At 51.1% G+C, this 22,677-nt stretch overlaps 4 protein-coding genes and 2 long non-coding RNA genes across 7 annotated transcripts in view; 3 read left to right on the top strand and 3 right to left on the bottom strand.

Annotated features, from left to right (window-relative positions):
- CYB5B (cytochrome b5 type B) overlaps positions 1-267 on the bottom strand; it is a 12,998-nt gene extending 12,731 nt beyond the window's left edge. Inside the window, exon 1 of the mRNA XM_085305730.1 lies at positions 31-267. Within this exon, the coding sequence (XP_085161856.1) occupies positions 31-186 (156 nt within the window). The 5' untranslated portion in view covers positions 187-267. The remainder of the gene's footprint in view (positions 1-30) is intronic.
- Positions 268-488: 221 nt separating this feature from the next.
- On the top strand, positions 489-5,359 carry LOC146595435 (uncharacterized). The gene is made up of 2 exons (XR_014895939.1): positions 489-752; positions 4,534-5,359. It is a non-coding gene; the product is annotated as an uncharacterized LOC146595435 (long non-coding RNA).
- On the bottom strand, positions 3,720-6,121 carry LOC146595436 (uncharacterized). Its single transcript, XR_014895938.1, has 2 exons — positions 5,883-6,121; positions 3,720-4,900 (listed from the first exon to the last, which is right to left on the bottom strand). It is a non-coding gene; the product is annotated as an uncharacterized LOC146595436 (long non-coding RNA).
- Positions 6,122-6,396: 275 nt separating this feature from the next.
- On the top strand, positions 6,397-15,563 carry TERF2 (telomeric repeat binding factor 2). 2 transcript variants are annotated; one of them, XM_085305731.1, is made up of 10 exons: positions 6,397-6,590; positions 6,680-6,775; positions 7,089-7,219; positions 7,733-7,819; positions 8,446-8,592; positions 9,013-9,350; positions 9,981-10,370; positions 12,707-12,792; positions 13,463-13,515; positions 14,536-15,563. In XM_085305731.1, exons 1-10 carry the CDS (start codon positions 6,413-6,415, stop codon positions 14,692-14,694), a joined length of 1,665 nt encoding a protein of 554 aa, XP_085161857.1. In that variant the 5' UTR covers positions 6,397-6,412; the 3' UTR covers positions 14,695-15,563. The 2 variants fall into 2 exon arrangements, with proteins under 2 accessions (XP_085161857.1, XP_085161858.1); XM_085305732.1 differs by having other exon boundaries at positions 10,137-10,370.
- Positions 15,564-17,159: 1,596 nt separating this feature from the next.
- On the top strand, positions 17,160-20,872 carry TMED6 (transmembrane p24 trafficking protein 6). Its single transcript, XM_085305733.1, has 4 exons — positions 17,160-17,418; positions 19,263-19,389; positions 19,664-19,815; positions 20,396-20,872. Exons 1-4 carry the CDS (start codon positions 17,218-17,220, stop codon positions 20,618-20,620), a joined length of 705 nt encoding a protein of 234 aa, XP_085161859.1. The 5' UTR covers positions 17,160-17,217; the 3' UTR covers positions 20,621-20,872.
- A 438-nt stretch (positions 20,873-21,310) lies between these two features.
- Positions 21,311-22,636, bottom strand: NIP7 (nucleolar pre-rRNA processing protein NIP7). Its single transcript, XM_085305748.1, has 5 exons — positions 22,627-22,636; positions 22,284-22,479; positions 21,993-22,131; positions 21,774-21,914; positions 21,311-21,673 (listed from the first exon to the last, which is right to left on the bottom strand). Exons 1-5 carry the CDS (start codon positions 22,634-22,636, stop codon positions 21,554-21,556), a joined length of 606 nt encoding a protein of 201 aa, XP_085161874.1. The 3' UTR covers positions 21,311-21,553.
- Positions 22,637-22,677: the final 41 nt, after the last annotated feature.

A 22,677-nucleotide genomic window follows, 5' to 3' on the forward strand; every position in this document is an offset into this window, starting at 1 on the left:
GGCCAGGACCCCGCCCCCGCCCTGCCTCACCTCCTCCAGGAAGCGGGTAACGTCGTAGACCCGCCCGTGGATGACCAGCCAGGACTCGCGGCGCGAGTTCCGCCTCGCCACCTCCTGCAGGGTGAAGACGGGCGCGCCCGCCGGCTCCGCGCAGCCCCGCGCCTCCTTGCACCCCTCGGCCTCCATGCCAGCCCCTTCGCGGAACGGCGGGCTTGGCCTACGGCAGCCGCCGTACCGATCGCCGACGCCCCCCTCCCGCCCCTTGCCGGCGCCTCGCGGCCGAATCCGCCGGCTCGCAGCCAATGAGCAGCGAGGCACCCGCGGCGGCGCAGCCCCAGCGGTGGTGCGACGCCTGGCGGCTAATCAGAGGCGCCGGCTGCAGCCAATGGGAGGGCGCCGCGCCGCGCGCGGGCCAATGGGGAGTCGCCAGAGCGACCGGACGGGAGGGCGGGAAGCGCCCGCTCCTCGCCTGAGGCGGCGCGCGGTGACCGTGGGCTGCGCTTCGGCCCGGCCCGGCGCGGCCTTCGCGGGGCCCCGGCGCCTGGGGCCTCCTCCGCTCCTGCCCTCCTGGGAGAGCGAGGGCAGCCGTAGCCCGTCCCCGCAGCTACCGGCCTGCCGCTGGACCCCCGCCCGCCGGCTGGTCCAGCCCCTCGGTGCCACTGGGGTGCGCGGGCGGCAGTCCGCTTCCCGCCTGTCTCCAGCAGCGCTTCGAAAAGCCACGGCTCTGTCAAACGTGCGGCTCCAGCACTCTGGTAACGCTGCAGCGGTGCTGGGACAGGGCGTCGTGGCTTGTGGCTGTTCCCGTCAGGAAAGCGTGGCAGTTTTACGCTAGCAAGATTTATTTGTCAGCCTCTGGCTGGGCTGTAGCGCTCCTGCAGTGTCAGCATGGATTGCTTTTTCACTACTTCTTTTGATTCTGTATGCATATATATATATATATATATATATATATATATATATAAAATAGGTGGTTATCTCACAGATCTTTAAATTGTGCCAGTGCTCTAATGTCTTCCCCCCTATGAGTGCTGCAGTTTGATCAGTTTTTAGAAGAAAATGTTCATATGCAGATTGCAGAGTGGCTTGGCAGGTTCTGTGTCATCTCTGAGCCATGCTAAACAGACTTACGAGCAGAAAGAGTGCTTGGAAGCTCAGGAACCTAGTAGTTTGTGAAGCTAATGTGTACATTCATGAACACACATTCATGGTTGTGGAATTTATTTTCTGACACAGGTGCTGTGTGTGCAGTGTTGGACAGTGAGCTRTCAGCTTTTGTATATCTGCTGAGGAGGCGATAATGCCTGTATGTCCTAAGGAGTGCTAGTACTGTTACTAGTGTTGGCTAAAGAGAAAAGATGCAGAGAACTGGAGCACCCTAATGTCCACGCCATTTGCTACAACTGGGATTTCAAAGGGCGCTCAGGCGAGCTAGGTAGCTATACTGTTGTATGTCATCTCATGCCCTCTGCCATCCCAGCTCAGTGGCACAGCCAGATGGCCAAGAGTCATACATTTTGAACAATTTATCRCCACAAAGCTATTTATTACTGCTGAGACATGCTAAGTAGCCCTGCTGTCTTCCCACATCCATTTTAGTACAAGCAGGCTAACTCCTTGAAGATCTGTTTTATTTTTAACATTTAATAGGTCACTTTCTGGTAAGAAAGAAGTGTATCTTTTCTTACTAAAGAGAAGAAAATTGCTGCATTGGTATCTGCCAACCATAATCTCCAGTCCAATTACTGCTGTCATGCACAACATCTATAAATGGTTGAAATTCCAAGTTGAGACCTGGCATGGTATGTGTCTTTAATACACTGGCTTATCCTTGCCTTGTCTTACTGGTTTTGTACAAAGAAATGAGGATCAAGATACAAGGAAATAGTAAGGAAATAAAGCCACTGTACAAGGTGAATAATAAAGTGGGGGGAAGCAAGGCGTTCAACTCAAATCAGTATCATTTGTGCAGGCTTCAAATTCATCTTCTGCACTCAGTGTACTCTCTTATCTCTGGAAATAAATAATAAATCTGGTTATATTTCAGCAGTACCTGAGCCTAGTGAATGTTTCATGTCCTTTGATAGCTGGTGAGGTGGTGACTTCCTTATAGAGGTTGTTGTCCCCGGTAACTCCAAGAGTGTCAGTTCTATCTGTGGGAAACACAGCTACTTGTCGTTATTAATGCATGCATTGCCCTGTGCTTCACCAGGAGCATGTAGTCTTTCATCAGAATTCATTCTCATACTCTGCTGGCATGGAAAACTGGGATTTCTGCTCCTTTTACAACCTGATAGTGCAGCATGTGGTTACATACGCTATTTTGCTTTCTTGAATTGCAGGCTTCTGTGTGGCCATCTCCTAAATTAAACTATATGTTACATTATGATATTTATTCAGACAGCTATAAAGGTAGTATTTCTGTGTTTTTCTCTCAGTGCTTTCATCTATGTTAGGTTTTTTTTTTTTTTAATTAGCCTAAAACACATACTCATTCCCTGCAGTTGCCCAATAACGTCTCAGTGACTTCTTCCAAGTCTCAGAACCAGTACTCTGTCCTTACATGCTCTGGCWGTGTTCAAAGAGGCTGCTCAAGCCATGCTGCTCTTGCAATCCTTGGCCTCCTTCCTCTCTGGCTTTGCCATGCTCTGGAGAGTACTGATCTCATCTTCCTCTCGAGTTACTTTGGAGTAATACACATACTTCATCTGTAATTGCAAATTCAGGTAGCTTCTCTGTTAGTGTGTGTCATCCATACACTAAACCAGATTTTCTTGCACTGTTGAAGTCTTAGTCTATTGTTCTGTCACTTCTTCACAGTTACCTAATCCAGAGCTCAGTCTCAACATAGTTTGAATGTTGTGCTTATTCTTCTTTTTCAATCCTTCCTGTATGTATCTTTCTCAGTCACTAGGGATGTTTCCCTGACTCTCCATGTAACCCGAGTATCTTGCATGTGAAGGTGTTCCTGGCTACTTTTACCAAAGTGACATCTAACCTTGCTGTTTCCTTACTATATAATATAAGGGGGGCTTTTTAGTGGGTTTTTTTGGTTGTTTTGCTTATTTGTTTGTTTGGTTTTTGGTCAGGCTGCATACTGTAAACTCTTAACTCCGAATTTCATCATCTTGCACCACTGTTGCCATAGCATCCTTCTACCTGGCCTTGACAAGTGCAATCATGCATTAGTTCACATAAGTGCTGTTATGAAGATTACTTTTCTCCCCTCTTGCTTTGACCAGGCTAATCATCTCCTTGCAATCCTCTGCTGGCCCCTTCCTCTTTGTTATATCAAACAAAAATATGTCTTTTTCTAGACCCTTCCCAGCACATTACTGCCCTTCTGTTCTGTCTCCTTCAGTATCAAGTATTCATCTTTCACCTCTGGTTCAGAGTATCAGTTTCTGTAATCTAGTGAATTAATTTTCAAACAAGTGCCTTTGTGCTTTCTTCTCTGCAGCTTTCATGCTTGGAAGATTTCTCCACAAACTTCGCAAAGCAACCTCACTATCCTCCTTAGCATTTCCCCTTTCCATAGTGGTTACAAAAATTTGGCAATATTTTGTTGCTACCTGTTTTTCTATAGCTCTCCGCTGTCTTTCTAAGCTTGTTGTCAACTTGGAGCAGTATCTGTTTTGCACTTGTACATAACAGTGGCATCCTAGTCCAGAACCAGGCTTTCTAGGCACACTAGCAGTATAAATAATGATCATGTAAACAAATGAGTTCCACATTTATTGAGCAACAAAATTAATTGCTGCTATTCGTTACTACTACCAAGTGCTAGCAGAAGTCAGAAATCCATTGCATGTCTATCTGGAGAGCAAGCCCCGTAGGGCAGGTGCTGTTGTCTGCTGGCTTGTGCAGCGCTGTGCGCACAGCTGGCGCTTCACAGCTGCAGAAGAGAAAGGAGTGCGTGGTGACCAGACCGCCCCTGGTAATTTTCCTGTTTTGTTTTCCACTGTAACTCATACGGAAAGACAGACACGAGACCCCAGTGACATGCGGATCTTGCTCCCTGGAATGTTTTCCTTCATCTGTAATCACTTCATCAAAATCTATAAATCAGCTAGTGAAGACTAAAAAGCACAAACATGACTGTAATCTGTATCTTCCTGCCCCATGTTTCTTTTGGCACACAAACCACCAAACCTTTTCCTGAAAGGGAACTGACAATGACACTGGGCAAGGATTCAGTGAGACTGGACAGCGAGGCCACTCGCATTCCTGGTCTACTGCCCGCTTCCATAATCCCTGCTTCCTTCTCATGCCTCTTAAGAGATTCAGAAGAGCAAAACAATGGTTTGTGTTTCTGTAGTATCTCTGGAAATTTAAATTCCAGCATCTTTAGATTGCACGAGAGTTTTCTGGTGTTGCATGCTAATGCAGAGTTGGCCTAGGCAGGCAATGAAGCCTTCCCTGACCAAAGACCGGATGGAGGTGCTAAGGCCGCAGTGCTGYCACGTGCCCCATTCTGGCTGTGGCAGAGCCTGGGGCCATTAGCACCTCCGCAGCTGCCGTTTCTGCTCCGCACAGGCATCACGGCTCCCTGACATCCGACAACAGAACCACGCGTTGGGCAGAGCTATCCCAGAACTGCAGCCCCTCGTTGCTCTCTTCCACCCTGGAGCAGCTGGTTCACCCAACAATGTACGCAGCGATTTACCGCAAAGCTACTCGGGAAGCTCCAAAGGGAAGGCACTGCTCACCAGGGAGATGTGGCGGATACAGGAGCGGCGATGGCAGCCCTGGCAGCGCAGGACCGGTGGTGCAGGCTCAAAATCCCGAAACCTGTGCTGGCTGCTGGATTTGCCAAAGTGCCTGATGCACCTGGCTAGAGCAGGGGGGATCGCAGAGGGATGCAGCAGCTACGGAACTTCCCAAACGCATTCGGTAATCCAGTCTGCAAAGCAAAGGCAGTGCTTGGAAGGCTGCAAGGGCAGCACATCACATACACTGTCGCTACGGCTCAAGATTTTCCTTGAATCAGAGGAGAAYGGTAAAGTCCAGCAGTTCCGGCCTTGTCATCTGTTCTTGCGCATTGTGACAAGAAAAGAGCAAAATCATCAGTGCTCCCCTGGCTCCTGAGCATTTTACATGCCAAAGTATTGCAGTCACAGYGTCGCTCTGTCATCTCGCCTCAGCCCGGGAAACAGAGGTGGCCGGCATCCTTCTCTACATCTTCCTAGCGTTTAATGGTTGTGCAGCTCGCTGCGTGCCACTCAGAGAGCTCCCCTCGCCTGTGCAGGTGGGTCACCCTGCCCAGGGGTGAGCAGGCACCGTTCCTTCTTGAACTGATTATTTTTATCTCCTGTTGTTTGCCAATAAAAAACCCCTCCCAGTTTTACTGTTTTCCATTTGACATACTGATTTTTCTCATGTGTTTCCTTCTCTGCCAAGCAGTGGAGGGAAGGGAGTATCCTGAAAAACCTAATGCAAAAGGAATTTYCATGTGCTTCACCACCACAAAAATAGTCTCCAAAAAGGTGCCAGTGACGTTCCTCGTCAGCCCAGCAAGGCACTGCTCCTCAGCAGTCCAAGGGAGAGGTGTAACACAGCCCAGGTGGCTCTGCGGGCCACCAGAGTGCTCAGCTGGAGTGGCAGCAACATTGCCAGGACACTCGTCCTTTCTGCTCACGCTCGCTGGGACCACTGGTGGTCCCAAGAAAGAAACGTATGGCTGGGCTTCTGGTTCGGTGTATAAATTCTGAGTAATTTCAGGAAAATCTTTGCCCCTAGGTGCTGCAGAAGGGCCCTTTTATGTTAAAAGAGGTGAGGGGAATGGAATTTGCAGATGGCTGCAGTTAAGGAATGGGTTAAGTATGCATAAAAATCTGGCTGTGCAAAAGACTGGATGACAGTAAGAAAGTTCTTACAGCTCTCACCTAATCCGCGAAGGGCTCAGTCACGAGCGTTAAGCTGGGCTTAAGTGTTAACATCCTGCCCGAGTCTCTGCTGCACGCCCCGTTTCAGCAGAGAACGCAGGGCAGAGCAGCCACGGCGGGCGCTGCGTTTCTGCTGGTGTTTCTGCTGCGGGCCCCGGACCCGCGGCCCCGGGGGGGCGGCCGGGGCGGCTCCGCGTCCGCGCCCCTGCCGCACGTCTGGCGGGCGCCGCTACGGCATGCTTTACGGGCGCCGCTGCGGCACGTTTCACGGGCGCCGCTACGGCATGCTTTACGGGCGCCGCGCCGCGCCCGGCCGCCAGAGGGCAGCGCCCCAACCCGGGGCGAGGGGTGCATGCCGGGAGCGCGCGGGGCATGCTGGGAGTTGCAGTCGCCGCCCGGCAGGCGCGGTGCATGCCGGTCGCCGCAGGTGCCTACAGGGCAGTAAAGGCTCCGGCGCCGCGGGGGAGTGGAAAGGGGGCGCTGTTGGGTGTCGTCACTTCCGGCGCGCGCTGGCGTCATTTCCGGGCGGGATGCTGAGCCGGCGGGTTCGGTCGTCGGCGCTGCGGCGGGCGGCTATGGCGGCGGGCGGCGGCGCCCGCGAGGAGACGGTGAACCGCTGCGTGCTGCAGTTCTACTTCCACCAGGCCGTGGCGGCCTACCGCGCCGGGCGCAACTGCGACTTCCGCCAGTTCCGCGATGTCATGCAGGGTGGGCCGCGGCGCGGGGGGGCGGGGGGCGCCGCCCGGGCGGCGGGCTGGGCTCTGCGGCGCCGGCCTGACCTGCCTCTTGTCCCGCAGCGCTGCTCGTGCGGCCCCTGGAGAAGGAGCCCGTGGTGTCCCGGCTGCTGCGCATCATGCAGTTCCTCTCGCGCGTCGAGGAGGGCGAGAACCTAGGTGGGTGCCCGGCCCGCCCGGGGAGGCCCCGGCCTCGGCCTCCAGCCCGCGGCTCTCTGCGGCCGCCTCTGTGCACGGTGCAGAGGCCTCAAAGTGCCGAGGAGCTCCCCTCCCTCGGAGGCTGAGGGGTCACAGCGTGCCTTAGAGGTTTATCTTCGCAGTCAGTGCAGCATCACCTGTCACTTTTCATGAGAAGTAACTGTAGAATTTGCCCTCAAACTGAACAAATCAAGTAACTTGCTCTCAGTAAGTTCTCTGTAAGCTGTTTCTAGGTATGATTTAACAAAACAGTGTTTGTGAATTGTTTTTGTAGATTGCACCTTTGATAAAGAGTCAGAACTTACCCCTCTTGAATCAGCAATTGGTATTCTGGAGCTCATCCAGAAAGAATTCTCTGTGGCTGAAAAGAAGACAGAATCTATTCAGAAAATGATGAAAGAAGCTGTAAGATTTTTTTTTTTTTTTCCCTTTATCGTTAACATAATCCAAGCTGAGCTCATGCATATACCCAGAGTGGTCAAAATTGGTCTGCGATGGGACTCCTTAAAAATCTTTTGCATGTTGCATTTTTACAGAGTAGTTTAGTGAAACAAATGGTATTATTACTGTTATTCTTAAATTCATACATAGGTTTGTGTGCCTATACACTCTTCACACTGAGACAATTATTGTCTTTTTTTTTCATATCTTTTGTTATTTCTACTAAGGGAGTATGCTGCTCTGAAAATACAGACCTATTTGAGCTTGGCCCTGCCAGAGGTGAATGGAAACTAGAAAACACAAATCTAAAATATACTTTATGTCTATTTCTGTGCCTGTTTTTCAAAATACTGTGCTTTCTCCTTGTCTTAGAGTAGTCCTGTATAAATGACAAAAAATGTAGTATCCCATGAAAAATCGTAGTAGTGGGTTGATTACAGATGTATAACAGAAATTGCTGTTCTTTTTCTTTTGTAGGCTGTTATAATTTGCATCAAAAACAGAGAGTTTGATAAAGCCTCAAAAATTTTAAGGAGACACATGGGGAAGGACCCTAGCAGCCAGGTGAGTCTGTGAATGAATGAAAGATGATGTTCTCAGGAATGAACTGCTGTTTTGTGGGCTCTGTGGTGGATGCATCTGTGAACTGTTCTGTGCTTAAATGGTTCCCTGGATGCCCATGCCTCTTACAGAAATCTAAAAAGAGGGAGAGGATCAGGGTGATGAAAGTGGAATCAGTCTTCCTTGAAAGAAGAACCCATTGCCACTGAGTATTTAAATTGCATGTTGATAGTCGTTTTAGAACTCTTTCTCTCTGGCTCCTATACCTTCACATGTTGTCTTGGCTTCTTCAGGCAAAAAACATCCATCCTTGTGGATTGAGGCAAACTGAAGCTCACCAGTGTAGAGCGTGAGTTGGTAAGGAGGGCTGGTTCTGTAAAGCAGCAAGTTTCCCCTTTTTATTTCTGTAGGCAGTGCGGTGTCTTGGGCACAGGAAACGCAAGGTCAGAACTATTGAAACAAGACAGATCTCCTGCTCCCCTGGCCTTTTTCCAAACATCTATCAGTGTAGCTTAGTTTGGCCTGGAGAGTGTCAGATAAGAAAAGCCTAATCTTTATCCATATCTCGGTTCCTGAATTTGTCATTTATATCTTTTGTACTTATTCAGACATTCTTATCTCTTGCCTAGAAAATGAGGACAGAGTTGCTCGGTATTATCCGGGAGAAGAATTTGGCTCATCCAGTGATCACAAACTTCTCTTACAAGGGTTTTCAGCACAGCATGTTCCAGTTTGTGGAGACCTATGTGGATGATTCAGAGCCATTGCTGTTAACGGTATGTGTCTGCCCTGGTAACCTAGCCTGTAGTTCTGTGCCTGCTTCCGCCTCCTCTGGGGCGAGAGAAAAGCGACGTGRGATACGGTTCTGGGGAAAGCTGCCACTTAGTTTGCCAGGAGACAGTGCAATACAGTATTTTGGCTTGCAAGTGCCTTCACAGATTAGAGTTGCGGAGTCTGGCACCTACTTAACAAGGCACTAAATCCACAGTATTTTGGATYTGGTCAATCCCTAAAAGGTTGATACAGTTGAATACATTTCTTCAGTCCATGGTACAAATTTTAATTGACAGACATTAGTTTTGTACCTGAAGTGAATTGAATTTCAAGTAACTGATTAAAATGTCTTTAGAATGGGATAAAACTGTCATTACATGGAATCATTTTTATAATGGTTACCTGCTTTTTCCCTGTCCAAGATGRTGAAAAAGGCTTTGAATTCAGAATGTGCTGAAGAACCAAAATGTCCAGCAGCAGCTCCTGAGTCTGCAAATGGGATAAGAGACCCAGCAGCAGCTCTTGAGCCCTCTAAAAGAGCAAAGGATGTGGCAGGAGCTCCCAAGCCTGCAGAAAGAACAAAGGATGTGGCAGGAGCTCCCGAGCCTGCAGAAAGGGCAGAGGACCAAGCAGGAGCTCCTGAGCTTGTAGAAGCAGCAGCTAATACCTCAAAAGAATCTCCAGAGCCTATGGAAATATCTAAACAACCAGCAGCAGCAGCTCCAGGACCTACGGAAGTGTCCCCAAAGAACTCAGAAAGGTGGGCAGAGAAATCTGACCCTATGTTACAGATGAAATTTGGCAGCAGTTCTCTTTTGAAGGATAGTTTGTTCTGTCCAGACAGCTCAACTTCCCTGAATACTAGCCCTAGCAGGTCTGCCCAGTGAAGGCRCTGAAGGCTGTTACATAAGATTGTTGTGTAGATCAGAGTTAACATGCTAAGGTGTTTTTGGTTTGTTTTTCCCCCTGAAGATACAAGATGCATTTAGAATCCAGGAAGGGAAGGCAAGGCAATTGATGACAGAAGATACACTTTCATGGAACAGTGTTTGGTTTCTGTGTGGTTGAGAAGACAGATTTTTGCCAGGGTCTGTCGCTTATCAGCCCTTCAGTCAAGAATAGCAGAAGGATGCCTGGATGCTGTCTCTAGTGGGTAGCACTGGCGTCTTCAGCAGAGAGCTGTTTGTCAGTAGTGCTGGCCACGTGGTGCCTTGCACTGTTTCAGAAGGAGGGTAGGCTGAAGGGTTGGGAACGTCCTCTTTAATAGATCTTGCATGATAGGGTCATAGTGAATTGTTGAGGATCACAGCATAGGGTAAACCCCTGATTAAGTGAAGCGGAGCTGCCTTGGTGAAATCTTACAACCTGCTTAGTTTTGTTTATTTTGTAGGCAGCCTTCTGGAACTGTAACCACGTATGGGATTTCTGTTCTGAGAGAAGCTTTCAAGATCCTGTCAGATTCCCAGGATTCTGATGCGCTCTTCACCAAACTGGATGAAACAGACATTTCTTTCCCCAAGCAACTATCTCCTTCTGTATCCCACAGAACCAAGAGGCGGAAAGAAGTGGAGAATCAAGATTCTGAGATCTCAGAGCCTCCAGAAATACCCCATAAGGGCAAACGCTTGTTGACCATAAGCAAACTGGTCATGGAGCAGGACAGCCAGTGCAGCGAGTTCAGTGAGAGCCCAGACTCTTCCCAGGAGCCTGTTGTATCTTCTGCTTCCAGACCTTCTGTTCAGAAATCGCATGACCAGCCTGTGTCTACTAAACTTCCCAAGTATGAAGCTCATCTCTTGTGTGTATTCTAGTCTGCGCCCAGTATTTTGACTTACAGCTGAAGTTGGTAGAGTGAACAACAAAAAACGTTTATCTTTAATTCAAGATGAGAATATTGACCATCCTTGTCTACTAGCATATGTGCAACTGGGTAAAGTAAATGCTCCGTTGTCCAAGTAGGTAACCGTTTGGTAAATAGTAACGGAGATGAGAAAATGATCCAGCTTCAACTTGCACTGAGTCAGAGTTTTTGTGATTAGTGTTGGTAGGCAATTCCAGCATGCATATCACAGGCAATGCATGTTTCTGTACAGGTTACAGTTAGTAAGGCTGAAGCTGGTAAGATTTTGCAGGTACATTGTGTGGAGCAGCTTATAGTACCTTTTCCATGTAAAAGTGCTTAAAATATAATGCTTAACTCAAGCTSTTTTTCTTCTTTCTCCCCCTCTTTCCACCCTGCCCCCCAACCTGTGTTGGTTAAGAAACTTTTACTTGTGGCTTTCTGGCAGTGTTTCTTGCATATGAGTTTTATCACTTAGTATAATCATTTCAGCTGGAAGATAAAGGAGGTAGGATTATGTATAAAGGAAATGCCTTTTTTTTTCATGTCTGCCTCTTCTCCCCTCCTCCCCTTGGCCAAACTAGTAAAGTAAGCTTATTGATGGAAGCCTAAAACTAACGCAGATAGGAAATTCTTGAATCAGGAGTATCCCCTTCAGCAGGTCTTAACAAGGGTATAGCAAAGCTTCCTTCCTGAAGGATCTTTGAGTTGCTCTTCATTTGCTTAGTCAAGATGCGTAGTGGCAAGCAATAAACTTGGGTTTCTCCCATAAGAACTTTGAGCTACATGAAGTTTGGGGTTTGAAGAGTTTAGTAAAGGCCTCAGTATGCTATGTGTAGCTTGGCTTCTTTGGGGATGGATTGTTTCTCTCTGAAGCACAGAGCAGCRGCTGCTAGTGCAGGTGTGATGCAGTGTGGAGTGCCTTGGCATGTGTATTGGTGAGATCTCTTGGATACCTCACTAGTATGTCTTGCGCAGGGGTAAGCTAATTGTCAGAGATTAAAACTGAGAAAGGATTTCCTCCCTCCCCCCCCACCATGTGGCCCGCTACTTATGGTCGTCTGGTTTCATATGCTATCAAGGACTTAGACTGGTGGTGCTGTATTTAGCATGTGTGTTGAGTTTATTTTGGGGGTTCTGGGGAACATTTTGAATATAGAAAGATGTTCTGTGAACTTTTCTGGACTAGAGCATTGTGTGGTTGTCAGTACTAGGAAGGGACTGGACTCAGTAGCTCAGGTGATGCCCAACTATCCTATGCTGTAAGCCTAAAACAAGGGTTAGTGCTAGATCAGGAGGGAACCTGGAGTGGGGCTGATGTGACCAGTCTGGTACTGGCCTGAGCAGTTCTCAAGCGTCAGGCTTGGCAGCCRTGTGGAACAGTTCCCAGTGCACCTGGAAACATGATTTTATTATCGGGGCCTCTTGTATGGTTAYTTTGTCTGGTTGTAGCCTTTAAATGCAGGTCTTCTTGATAGTGATGGTTGCTTATGATAGACATCTTTCTGGAAAGCTGTAATGATTATGTGCACCTCTGGTGRTGACTTGTTCTTGAATATTTACATGCAAGAAAGGAGCTTAAGTGCAACTTTCTAAGAATAGAGAACRTTTTGCTCTAATCATATATGATATAACTGAAATCACTTATGGTAGCTAAGGGCAAACTTTTTAAAGTATCTTTAATGCATCTAATTTCATCTCCCAGGATTGTGCTAGAGTGAACAAGTGATGCATTAAGCACTTGATCTCAGTAAGATGCCACTGTAGCTCAGTTGACCTCAGCAGTGTTAGCAGTAAAATTATAAGAATTAAATGCTTCTTGAGAATGCACAGGGCTTCTGTCCTGAGCTATTTTCAAGTTCATGCCATAGACAAAGGTCAGGGTAGTCTAGGTGTTTTTGTTTGCTGTGACTGTTTAATTGTGTAGTTAATCTCRGATATGTTTTTGTAAATACTGATCACAAAATACAATGTGGCATTCGTATTTGAGAATGTGATGTGCGCTACCTTCAGTTAGGGACTCTTAAGGATTAGTGCCCTGCCTGAGGGGAATGCAGGGGGTGGCGTGTGTGTATTGCTTTATGGCTAGACAAGCTGCTATGTTTCTTTGTGCTGCACGCTCATAGGCCTGTCTGCTGTGATTGAGGCGGCCCTGCATCCCACCTGGTCTGTATGTAGTAGCAAGTTCTTCTGTGAGCCTTTCAGGTTATTGTTTAACTCCCTAGAACAAAATTATCCCTAGYTAGCAGCTGAAATAAATGCTTGCTTGCTTTCAGGCCCCGCAAAGCAATGTGGAACAGCTCATTTGCTGAAGAAGAAAAAGATGTTTGGAGTGAGGAGGATGATCTATTCTCAGATGCAGGTAAGAACAGAATCCCTGGTGCTAGTGGTAGCTGATWACCTTGGCTTTGTGGCTTGTTCACAGATGTCTTGCTACTTTCGGTGTGACTGGATTTTGAAACTAGAAATACTAAAAGCCCAAGAAAATGGTTGTACCTCTAATCTGAAATGCATGCCAAGAACTCCTGCTCAAGTTTCAGGATAATTATCCTTAACTTGTAAGATGTAATTATCAGAACTACAGCTTTCCTGGTTCCCACTTTYAGTGCCATGAAATAAAGGTTAACCTTGCCTCTTCAGACAGACTAGATTTCTAATCCAGTTCCCTTTACAGCTGCATTCACAGCTTAGCTGGCACTGCTGGTGAAAAGTGCACAAGGCTCTGGAATATTTAATTCCAGCTTCAACGTACAGTGTAGCTGCTTTCTGGATGGCCCCCATTCTCCTCAACATACTAGCTACTTTAAAACAAAATTGATCCTTTTTGAGTCCATTAATGGCAAGGCAATTAATGTCTTGAAACAGAAAGGCTGTGTATGCTGTAACTGCAGAAAAGGAGGGGATAAAGGAATTTGGTTTTGTTCTCACAGGATGTTTTTGTTGTAGCTACTTGCCAAGTCCTGCAGGTAAGCCAAAGGCAGTCTCTCAAGGAGACCTATGGTGAAATGTAACCCACTTGGTTTGTTTTTCAGCATTGCTTGAGACAAACAGCCACAACTCTACGGTCTTTGGTTCYAAGAAGCAGGTAATGTAGAACCTCTAAATTCTCTCTAAGTCTGAAATTAGAACATAGTCTATAGCAGAGCATACTGCCAGCTAATTTGAGATCAATTGGTGAGGAGACTCTTTTGAAGCACAGACTTCCTCCTTAGCAACATACAGTTCATTAGAGCGGTGCAAGCTGCTGCTGCACTTCAAAGAAAGCGCAAGCCACTGTGCTGAAGAGTGATATTTACTGAGGTAAGTGCTTACAACCTCCAGGTTTGATCTGAGTTGTGCAGGACTTTGTATTCACAGAGTGGGCTTGAGTTTCTCTGCTGGAACCAGAATGGTTTGATAGTTGGCTAAAGCTGTGTGCCACCCACGTGCCTGGCATTGGTACTTGAGAAACATCCCTTTTCCTTGATGCACATGGCTTGGAACTAGAGCTGCTGCATTCCTCCAAGCACTGGAGAGGTTCTTGTTTGGGTGAGGTGTGTGTATGGCAGGTGTTACCTTCCAAGAGCTCCAAAATCAGATGCTTCTAATAACTCTCTTTCTCTTGGTTGTACCTAAACAGCTGCTTGCTTTTTGTGCTGCTGCACACAATGTGGCACTTTGTTCACTAAGACTCACTCTCTTCAATTTTTGTCTAGTCTCAGTACAAAAATTCAGGGGGACTGCAGAGCTGATCTTGCAGATTCTTTATCACTACTTGTGTGCTGTTACAGAGGACATAAGCAGTGAGTGCTTCATACCTCTGATGATTGCTCTTGCGTCGAGGGGTAATTCCTCTCTCTTGTAACCAGCATTGTGCTTTGGGAAGCAGAACTACTTCTGAAATTGTGTTCGAGCTTAGCATTTTCCTTATTTGTAACATTGAAGGCTGGGTATGCTTTTGAATCTCTGCCTTTTCTCCATGTTACTAGAACAGATCGTAGAGTGAAAGATAGATAATACGCTAGGGAGAAGAAAAGAGTATAGTGCACTTTCTCAGCCAAATGCAGCTCCTTCCTGAAACTGTACTGTGTTGATCACWGAACATGACTTACCTGTTCTTTTGTAGAAATGGACAATACAGGAAAGTGAGTGGATCAAAGAAGGAGTGAAGAAGTTTGGTGAAGGGAGATGGAAGTCCATTTGCCAAAAATACCCCTTCCAGAACCGTACAGCAGTGATGATCAAGGATCGCTGGCGGACCATGAAAAAGCTGGGAATCCTCTAGAAGCCAAGGGACCTTCGATGCAAAAATATTCTTACTTTTCCTTTGAAAGATGGACCAGAGCAATAATAGCAGTGAGGTTTCAGTGCTCTTCCCTGATGGGTGATGGGGACAGCATGACTACTTGGTACTAGAGAATGCTGCAGCAGACAGAAACCACTTTTGACAAGAATTAAAGCACTTTGTCTTTCTAGTGGTAGCTGCAAAGTTTAGATCTTCTGCAGCTGGCAGAAGCTATGCAGCCTGAGTTGTACTTTCTCAGAAATGGCCTGGAGACCTCCTCTTCCACCTGGCACCTGCAGCCTTTGCAGAATGAATTTCAACCTCATGGGCTACTAAAATGACAGGTTTTTTTCTACTGAGATGCTTTGAGATTGGTGACTATTTTTAATGTATTTTATTTTGTCTTAAACAATTTGTGATGTGAATCTTTTCTCTCATAGGCTTTGTCTACTTGCACCCAGTTTCTCTGGAGTGAGAGCACATAGTCCTAGAGGTTCTGTGGAGAAGAAATTTAGACAAGATGATCTGCTTTGTTTTTTTACATTTCTCTCTGCTTTGTAAATGTATAGTTTGCAAGTGGGAATATCTCCCTCCCCCTGAGATTCTTAAGGCTTTAACGTGTATTTTTTTTGTTTCAGTACTTAAGTATTGGTTGTTCCCACACTGAAAGTTCCAATGTTTAAGGATTTTTTTTTTTTTTTTTAATCCTGTCTTAAAGGAATTTTTGCTTTCTGGTAACACTTTTCTCCTGTGCACTTCCTGTAAGTGTATGAACTCTGAGGGCACTGTGTTTGTTGCCTTTCCAACTTTGTGCCAAAGTTGGAGTCCATGTCTGAATGGCCTGTGAAATAAAGTTCTTATGTTAGGTACTGCAGTTGTAATATGCAAACTTGTATCTCCCAGATAGAAATGAGAGCGTTCAGGGCCTGACCGCCCAGATGCCTCTGGGGAATGCGCCACCCCAGAGGYGTGGGGCTCCCTATTTGCTTCCTGAGCCGGCTGAGGCTGGGAATATCACGTCAGCAACTGTTTAGGGGTGGAACAACGGTCCCCTGAAGGGAGGAGATGCGCTCTCATAGGCAGAGAGATGAAGTGGCAGCTTCTAGATTGTAGTCCTGTAGAGGGTGAAGGGCAGGGTGTGCATGGAGGAATCCTCTAAAAGCAGCCTGCTTGTAGGTGAGTTGTAGTGAATGAGGCAATGCCAGAAATGGTGRGAGAAGCCCATTCAGGCTCATAACTTTTCTGTGTCTTTTGCATGTAGAGTTGGGGAGAGGGGGATGCACTTGGGSTGATGGCTAATGTGGGAGCAACAGCTCTCTGGGAGCCAGCTAGCTCTGTGCTGGCTTGCAAAGGAGCTGTTGTGCAAGAATGAAAGAGCCCTGACAGCCAAGTGCCAGTCTGGCAGATGTAACCTGTCTGTTTAGTCCAGAGAAGCACAGGTCACAGCCGATGCCCAGTGCTATGCCCCGTGGTGGGTGATGTGCTGTTCTTTCTTTTCAGCCAGCCACGAGCAGTGAACAGGTAAGTTGTGTTAGCAGACTAGCAAAAGCCCAAGTGCAGTGGCAGGTGCTGTGAGTTCTGAGGAGATTTACTGCTGACATTGTCCCCTCCCACCCTCACTAGTGAGTTTAATTATTTTGAAATCAGTGCTCTGGTCCAGCTGCAGAAATGCCGCCTTTGGCCATATTGCTGCTGGGTAGAAGTCCCTTGTGAAACATCTGCTTCTTCTCTGTCCTTCAGGAGCAGCAGCTGCTGGAACACGCTTCCCCTGTCACCTGCTCATTTCCCTCCCCCTCTGCTTTTACAGCCATTTCCCTTGGGCTGCAGTAGCCTCAGGTAGTAAGGACCTCCCTGAGCTTGCAGAATCCCATTCTGGGACTGCCTAGCTTTATATGGACCAAAAGCTGAATCAGTAATGAGGAAACACTGGTCTTTCCTTCCTAGTACCATGCCCAGGTGGAAGGAAAACCCCTCATTCTGYGAGGAGCAGAGCCTGTTTTCCCACTGCTTCTGCCCTAGGCTCCGTGGGGAGGGTGTCACAGCCCGTGACCGAACGCCTGCTGCGTCCGAGACCGTGGCAGTGGGGGAAACAGTGCATCCCCTGCTCAGCTGACCTGTGTGGGGCTGCGCGTGTTTCCTGTAGTTGAACTAATCTCATGCTTAATTTGCTTGCTTGCAAGATGCAGTGGCAGACTGTTAGACTGCAGCGGAGCAGGGCTATCAGAGCAGCTTTGTGTAGCCGGGAGGTGCTGCTGGTGACCGTGGTAGTTACACAACAGCCCCTTTGCCAAAGGGTTCAGCTCGGTAAGCTCTAACGTGGACAAAGTGGGTCGGGTYCTGCTGTGCACTGGCATCACCTTGAGGAGCGGAGCCTGTTCCAAGCTGCTCCTGACACTAGCCCAAGTGCTGCCGACTGAAACGGCAGAGCAAACGGGAGAGCGGGAGCACAGTTAATGATTACCCCTGCCACCTTGGATCCCTGCTCCGGCTGCCCCAGCCGGAGCCCGAAGGCTCGGGAGCAGCATGCTGCTGCTGGGTCTGCTGGCGCTGGGGTGGCTGAGCCCYGCGGGGTGCCCCAAGACRGAGCCCCTGAGCRGGTCCAGCGACGAGCCTCTGTTCCRCGGAGCCGACCGCTAYGACTTCGCCATCGTCGTCCCTGCGGGCTCYGCRGAGTGYTTCTGGCAGTTCGCRCACCAGAGCGGCAACTTCTTCTTCAGCTATGAGGCGAGTATTGGGGGACGCTGCCCACAGAGCCGTCGGCAGAGCGCATCCCCAAGCGGGGTCCGCGTTAGACCAGGATGTGCCGGCCACAGAGCCGCCCCAGGGGCTGATCCAATGCCGGCTGCCTCCTCGGAGGGTGCAACAAGCCCTTCGGTGAGCAGCCCRCAGCCTGTTTGATCTTGCAGTTAGTGCTGGGCTTATGCATGTGGAAGTGAAGTGAAATCCATGTGCCAGCTGAATTCCACGTGGGCTGTCCCAAGGGTGGCAGTGGCTTGCCTTGCATGGGAAGGTCCTTGCTTGGAAGAGGGAATTTTTGCAGTGACACAGGTGGCTGGTTTCAGGGACCATGTTCTTCAGGCAGTTTCCTCTCTCATTGTCGATCCTATTTATTGTTAAAAATACCTGGTTTAAAACTGTTGATAGTTGATGCCAATGAGCCTGGCTCTTGGGGCTGCTACATGCTCACGTCTGCGTGAGCAGAGGGAGCTGCAGGTGCCCAGAGCTCGGGCTGCTGGCCCATGGCACCGGTGGGAGCTCACAGGCAACTACCAGTGTGGGGGGGTCTCAGTGCTGCAGGGGCTCTGCTCTGTGCCGAGTTGGTTGGGGGCTGTTACCCAAGATTGCCTCTCTGAGCTGCGAGGGGAACGAGCCCTGAAGGTCTGCTGGGCACAGCCATATCTGCCGTCCCCTTCCCATGAGGGGAAGTTGCAGCTCTTTTATCTCCTGTTTACACTCAGCTGAYTGAAGGAGCATATGGGCACAACCGTGCCCGGCGTCTCAGGCACACTTCCACCACCTACCAGTGTTGCAGCAGGGAGCACTGGGCAAAGCCACGTGGAAGGGAGCAGCCAAGCCGGAACTCGCGTGYGGGAACAGCCCTAGGGATGGAGCACAAGCCCAGCCCAAGCTCCAGCCGCGATCTCCCTCCCGCCGGCCCCAAAGCCGCASTGCGAGCAGCAGCGTCCCAGCGGCAGTCCTGGCTAAACCCCAGTGGGAAGGAGCCAGGTGGAGCCGCAGGGCCGGGAGCCTCGCTGCGAGGGGCTGCCGCCCTGCCCGCAGCTGGGCAGGCTGATGGCCAAGGCCCCGCTCAGGGCTGAGCTAGAGCCAGCAGCACCGCAGGGCTGGAGATGGGGAACTAAGGGGTTAAGTTACTCAGGACTGTGAATTTTGTTGTCTCTTATGTGGAACTGGCAGTTCACTGAAAAAGAGGCTTTTGTTCCTGGCTGCAGGGCGCAGCCAACCCACCCTGCTCCGCTGGAGAGCAAGGAGGGAGRGGAGCTCCCTAAAGCAGGCCGCCGGAGCCCGGCCGCCCAGCAGCAGCGGGTCGTGTCGGTTCCCGCTCACGGGGGCGACTGCACGTTCCCAATTTCTCTCCTTCCTGGGGTGCTAAGTTRGGCGCGCAGAGGTCCCTGGGGAACGGCGGGGCGAACACCCTGGCAAAGCAGAGGGAGCTGCTCRGAAAATCAGAGACCCAGAATGAACAGGTAGTTCCCAGGTCAGCACCTTGCCGCTGCCAGCCTGGGCTCCCCAGCAAGGGCARAGGGATGGAAGAAAGAACTGTGCTCGTTGGGACAGCAGGGATCCTGCGCGCGCGCCTTCCTCCAGGCTGATTCGCCAATGCCCTGCAGAAGGCGCTTGGGAAACCGCTTCCCCTCTGCAGAGGGTTTGGACTGCCAGCACGGCCCAGCCACCAGCCATGCCCTAATTCCAGCCAGGCTGGCTCTGGSAGCGGGGCTCGGTGCTCTGGCTCAAGAAACGCAGCGTGGTCCTGACGGACTCTTACACCTACCGCGCAGCAGCACTAGCTGAGAGYCCCTGCGCTTCCATCTGTCGTTTCCTGCCTCTAGGTCCAGCGGGCGTCGGGGATGGCGAGCAACAGGCACATCTTGGCCACAGTGAGCGACCCCAATGGCTTCCGGCTTGGTTCTTCCCAGCATGTGCGAGGACAGATCAACTTTCCAACCAAGGAGACAGGTTCCTGCTAYGCTAGTCCCTTCCTGGGCTTGCCTGACCCCTCTGAGAGCTGCGGGCAGTTATCACTGACAGTGATTGGAGTCTGAGGGCAGTGAACTCCCCAGCTAGCAGGCACCTCTGAGCCTGCCTGCACGGCCAAAATTTTCTGGAGTATTGACCTGTCCATACGATCAGGCCCCTCTTCCTTACAGAGGGGAGTAGAGTATAGCAAGGGGCATGGTTCTATCAGCAGCTGCTCTACTCAAGCAATAAAAATCCCCACTTTTCTCTGCAGGTTTTTACCAGCTGTGCTTGGACAACCAGCACAACCACTTTGGCTTCATGCAGGTTTATCTCAACTTTGGTGTGTACTACCAAGGCTTTGACACTGAGAATGAGCAACAAGTAGAGAGGAAACAGCTGAATGACACCCTGGATGCCATCGAGGTAAGTGTCGCTTCTACCATAAAATGATTTGAAATAGCATGTGGTCAGGAAGACACAAAACCAGGCTCAAAATGAAGACAACAGCAAGACTTAATGGAGCAGCTTCCTCCTGGAAGTGGATGGGGTCCTCAAGCTTTGGCAGCCAGGAGCTAGGTGGGATGAAAAACTGCCACTTGTTTACTGGGATCTGYGCTGGCATGCCAGGAGCTACCAGCAGCTTGCTGCTCCCATGCTGGCCTCCAGCCTGCCCCTCATTGAGCCCGCCAGAGCTGAGCAGGGGAAAAGCAAACCCCTCTGCTGGGAACTGAGAAAGGAGTTTATCACTGCTTGTACTTAAAAGCGTGCTGCAACTACCAGCCTGWCCTCCCTGAGGCCCTGTTCCAACTGCCTGCTCCTGGCAGGGCTGGTGCTGGGCAACGCAGCCCATGGGTCTGCCTGACCCTGGGAACCCCTGTTCAGTCCTGAGCCTTGTAGGCAGCTGTCGGGGTGTTCTACAGCCGTCCCTACCGCGTCCAGCCGCTGCGGCAGTACGTTCTGCAGCTGGTGAGCTTCCTCCTCTCGCCCCTTGCTCCGGCTGCAGATCAGCATGCGGAAGCTGCAGGTCCACGTCTTCCACATGTGGAGGTTCTACAACTTCGCCCGGATGAGGAAAGGCGCCGACTCCTTCCTCCTCGAGTCCAACTACAGCTACGTCAACTGGTGGTCGCTGGCTCAGAGCTGCATCATTGTCCTCTCCGGGGTGCTACAGCTCTACTTCTTGAAGCGCCTCTTCGTCGTGCAGCCTGCTGCCAGGCCGAGGTGCTAGGGGCTCCGAGCACAGCCGGCAGCGCCAGCRCCTGGCCTGCCTCTGCCTGCAGCAACCGGGAACCGAGCTGTCCTCTGCACCTTCACAGCAGCCGCCCTGCCACTGCAGGATGGGGAGGGGGGACCAGATCCTGTCTTGGGAAGGAGACAGTGCAGCTGGACACACAGAACTCTCTGGGCTCCTGCCCTCGGCTCTAGCCCTGTCTCTACTGCTATCATTTTGGAGGAAAAAAAGTTTGAAGTAATTGCCTTAACTTTGCCTTAACTTGTTGGGAACTGTTTTGTTACATCCCTGTTACCCTTTAAAGACAGAGTCTTAACTTGCCTTTTCTATTAGAAATGCAATAACCACCTCTCTGGCAAAACTGGAGCGCACTGGCTGCAGTCCATCTCCTGCGAGCCGAGGGGAAGCAAGTCCTTCCCTGCAGGTAGCTGCCTGCTCCCTTCCAGGGAAGCACAACAGTCAGCTTGGACAGCTGAAAGCCGGGCTGRAAGTGGAGGATGGGGGGTGCCCCCCATGAACCCCGTCTGCTTCATCTGACGTGGTGCTTTTTCCCTCTGCATTCACACTCAGTGTGTGTCACCACCTGACACTGACCTGAGGAAGGTTAACTCAAAGCATAATTCCCCCCAGGTCCAGAGGCTGAGGACTGATTCCTACCTCTGCAGCTCTGCACAAGACAAAATGCAGTTTACAGGAAAGGGAAGTGGCTTTATATGATCACAGCGCCAGACCTACCACTGTGGGGAGCAGGTACTCATGGTCACAGCAGCAGAACCCCCTCCCCCCTGGCAGGCGTGGGGCAGTGCCGCTGCCTCCCACCACCCCRCCCGGGGCAGGCTCCTTGCTGCCCGCGTGCCGGCAGCGCGCAGACTGCACAGGTCAAGGTCCCTTCTGCCCAGAATCGCTCATGTTTTCAGAGCGGGCAACTCCCTAAGTCAGCGTGTCCTCGCTCCGCACGTACTCCCCGACGTCAGCCTGGTGAAACACCACGATCGCCATGGGGTCCACCTTCCTGCAGTCCTGGGTGGACTTTGCAGCTACCCCAAATCCCTGCGGATGGAGGAGAAGTGAGAAGGATGGAGGGAATTCCCCACCCCAGCACCTGTGTCCCCACCACCGGAGCCCGCCGGGGCTGACCCCAGCCGCTCACCAGCGGGATGTCAGCCATGGAGTACACCACCACGCCCTGGTACTGGGCCGTGTTCTCCGTGATGCGGCCCAGGCCGGACTTCAGCACGTGGTTGCCGTAGAGGAAGGACTGCTCCGAGCCTGGCTTCACCCACACCTTGTACTGCAAGAGAGGCCCAGAGAGGTGAGGGGCTGYGGGGGCCGGGGCGCGCGGGGCCAGGCCGGCGGCGCCGCGTCCCACCTTGGCGTAGGGTGCGAGGAAGTCCAGGGCCGTGACGTTGAGCCGGAACTTCTGCGTCTTGGTGAACTTCCCGAAGCAGGTGCCCAGCGCGACCAGGCTGTCCCGGGGGACGCTCGTGGCCACCTTCAGCAGCTTCTCGCTGCGGAGAGACGGCGCAGGCTGCCACGGCTGCCCAGCCCGAGCCGGGAGGGCCCCGCGCGCCCGCGGCCGCTCTCCAGGCAGGCACCCACCGGCGCGGCTGCCCAGCCCGACGCTGCCCCAGCGCCGCCGCGGCTCCGGGGCCCCGCTCACCTCACGTAGTAGACGCGGTCCCGGTGCAGGCGGAAGCAGTAGGTGCCGTCGGGCCGGTCCACCAGCAGCTGGATGTTCTCGCCGATGCTGCGGGGAGAGGCCSTGAGCGCCTGGCCGCGCGCCGCCCCCGTGGGTGCTGCCCTCCAGCGGCCCCTCTCCAGCCCGGGGCCCCCAGACRCGCAGCCCAACCCCTCTGCTGCCCCTCGGTGCCCCCGCTGACCCGCTCGTCRCAGCGGAGCGCGTCCCCGCTTCCCCCCGTCCTCTTGCCCCGCTGAGCCCGTCCCAGGCCCACTCGCGGTGCCCCCCTCCGCGCCTCCCCCCTATCTACCGGCACCCCCCCCACTGCCTCCCATCCCCCGGATCCCTCCGCTACTGCTCCCGGTCCCTGTCTCCC

The sequence above is a fragment of the Rhea americana genome, unplaced genomic scaffold (assembly GCF_003343005.1).
Source record: "Rhea americana isolate MKP2758 unplaced genomic scaffold, rheAme1 scaffold_226, whole genome shotgun sequence".
Taxonomy (NCBI): domain Eukaryota; kingdom Metazoa; phylum Chordata; class Aves; order Rheiformes; family Rheidae; genus Rhea; species Rhea americana.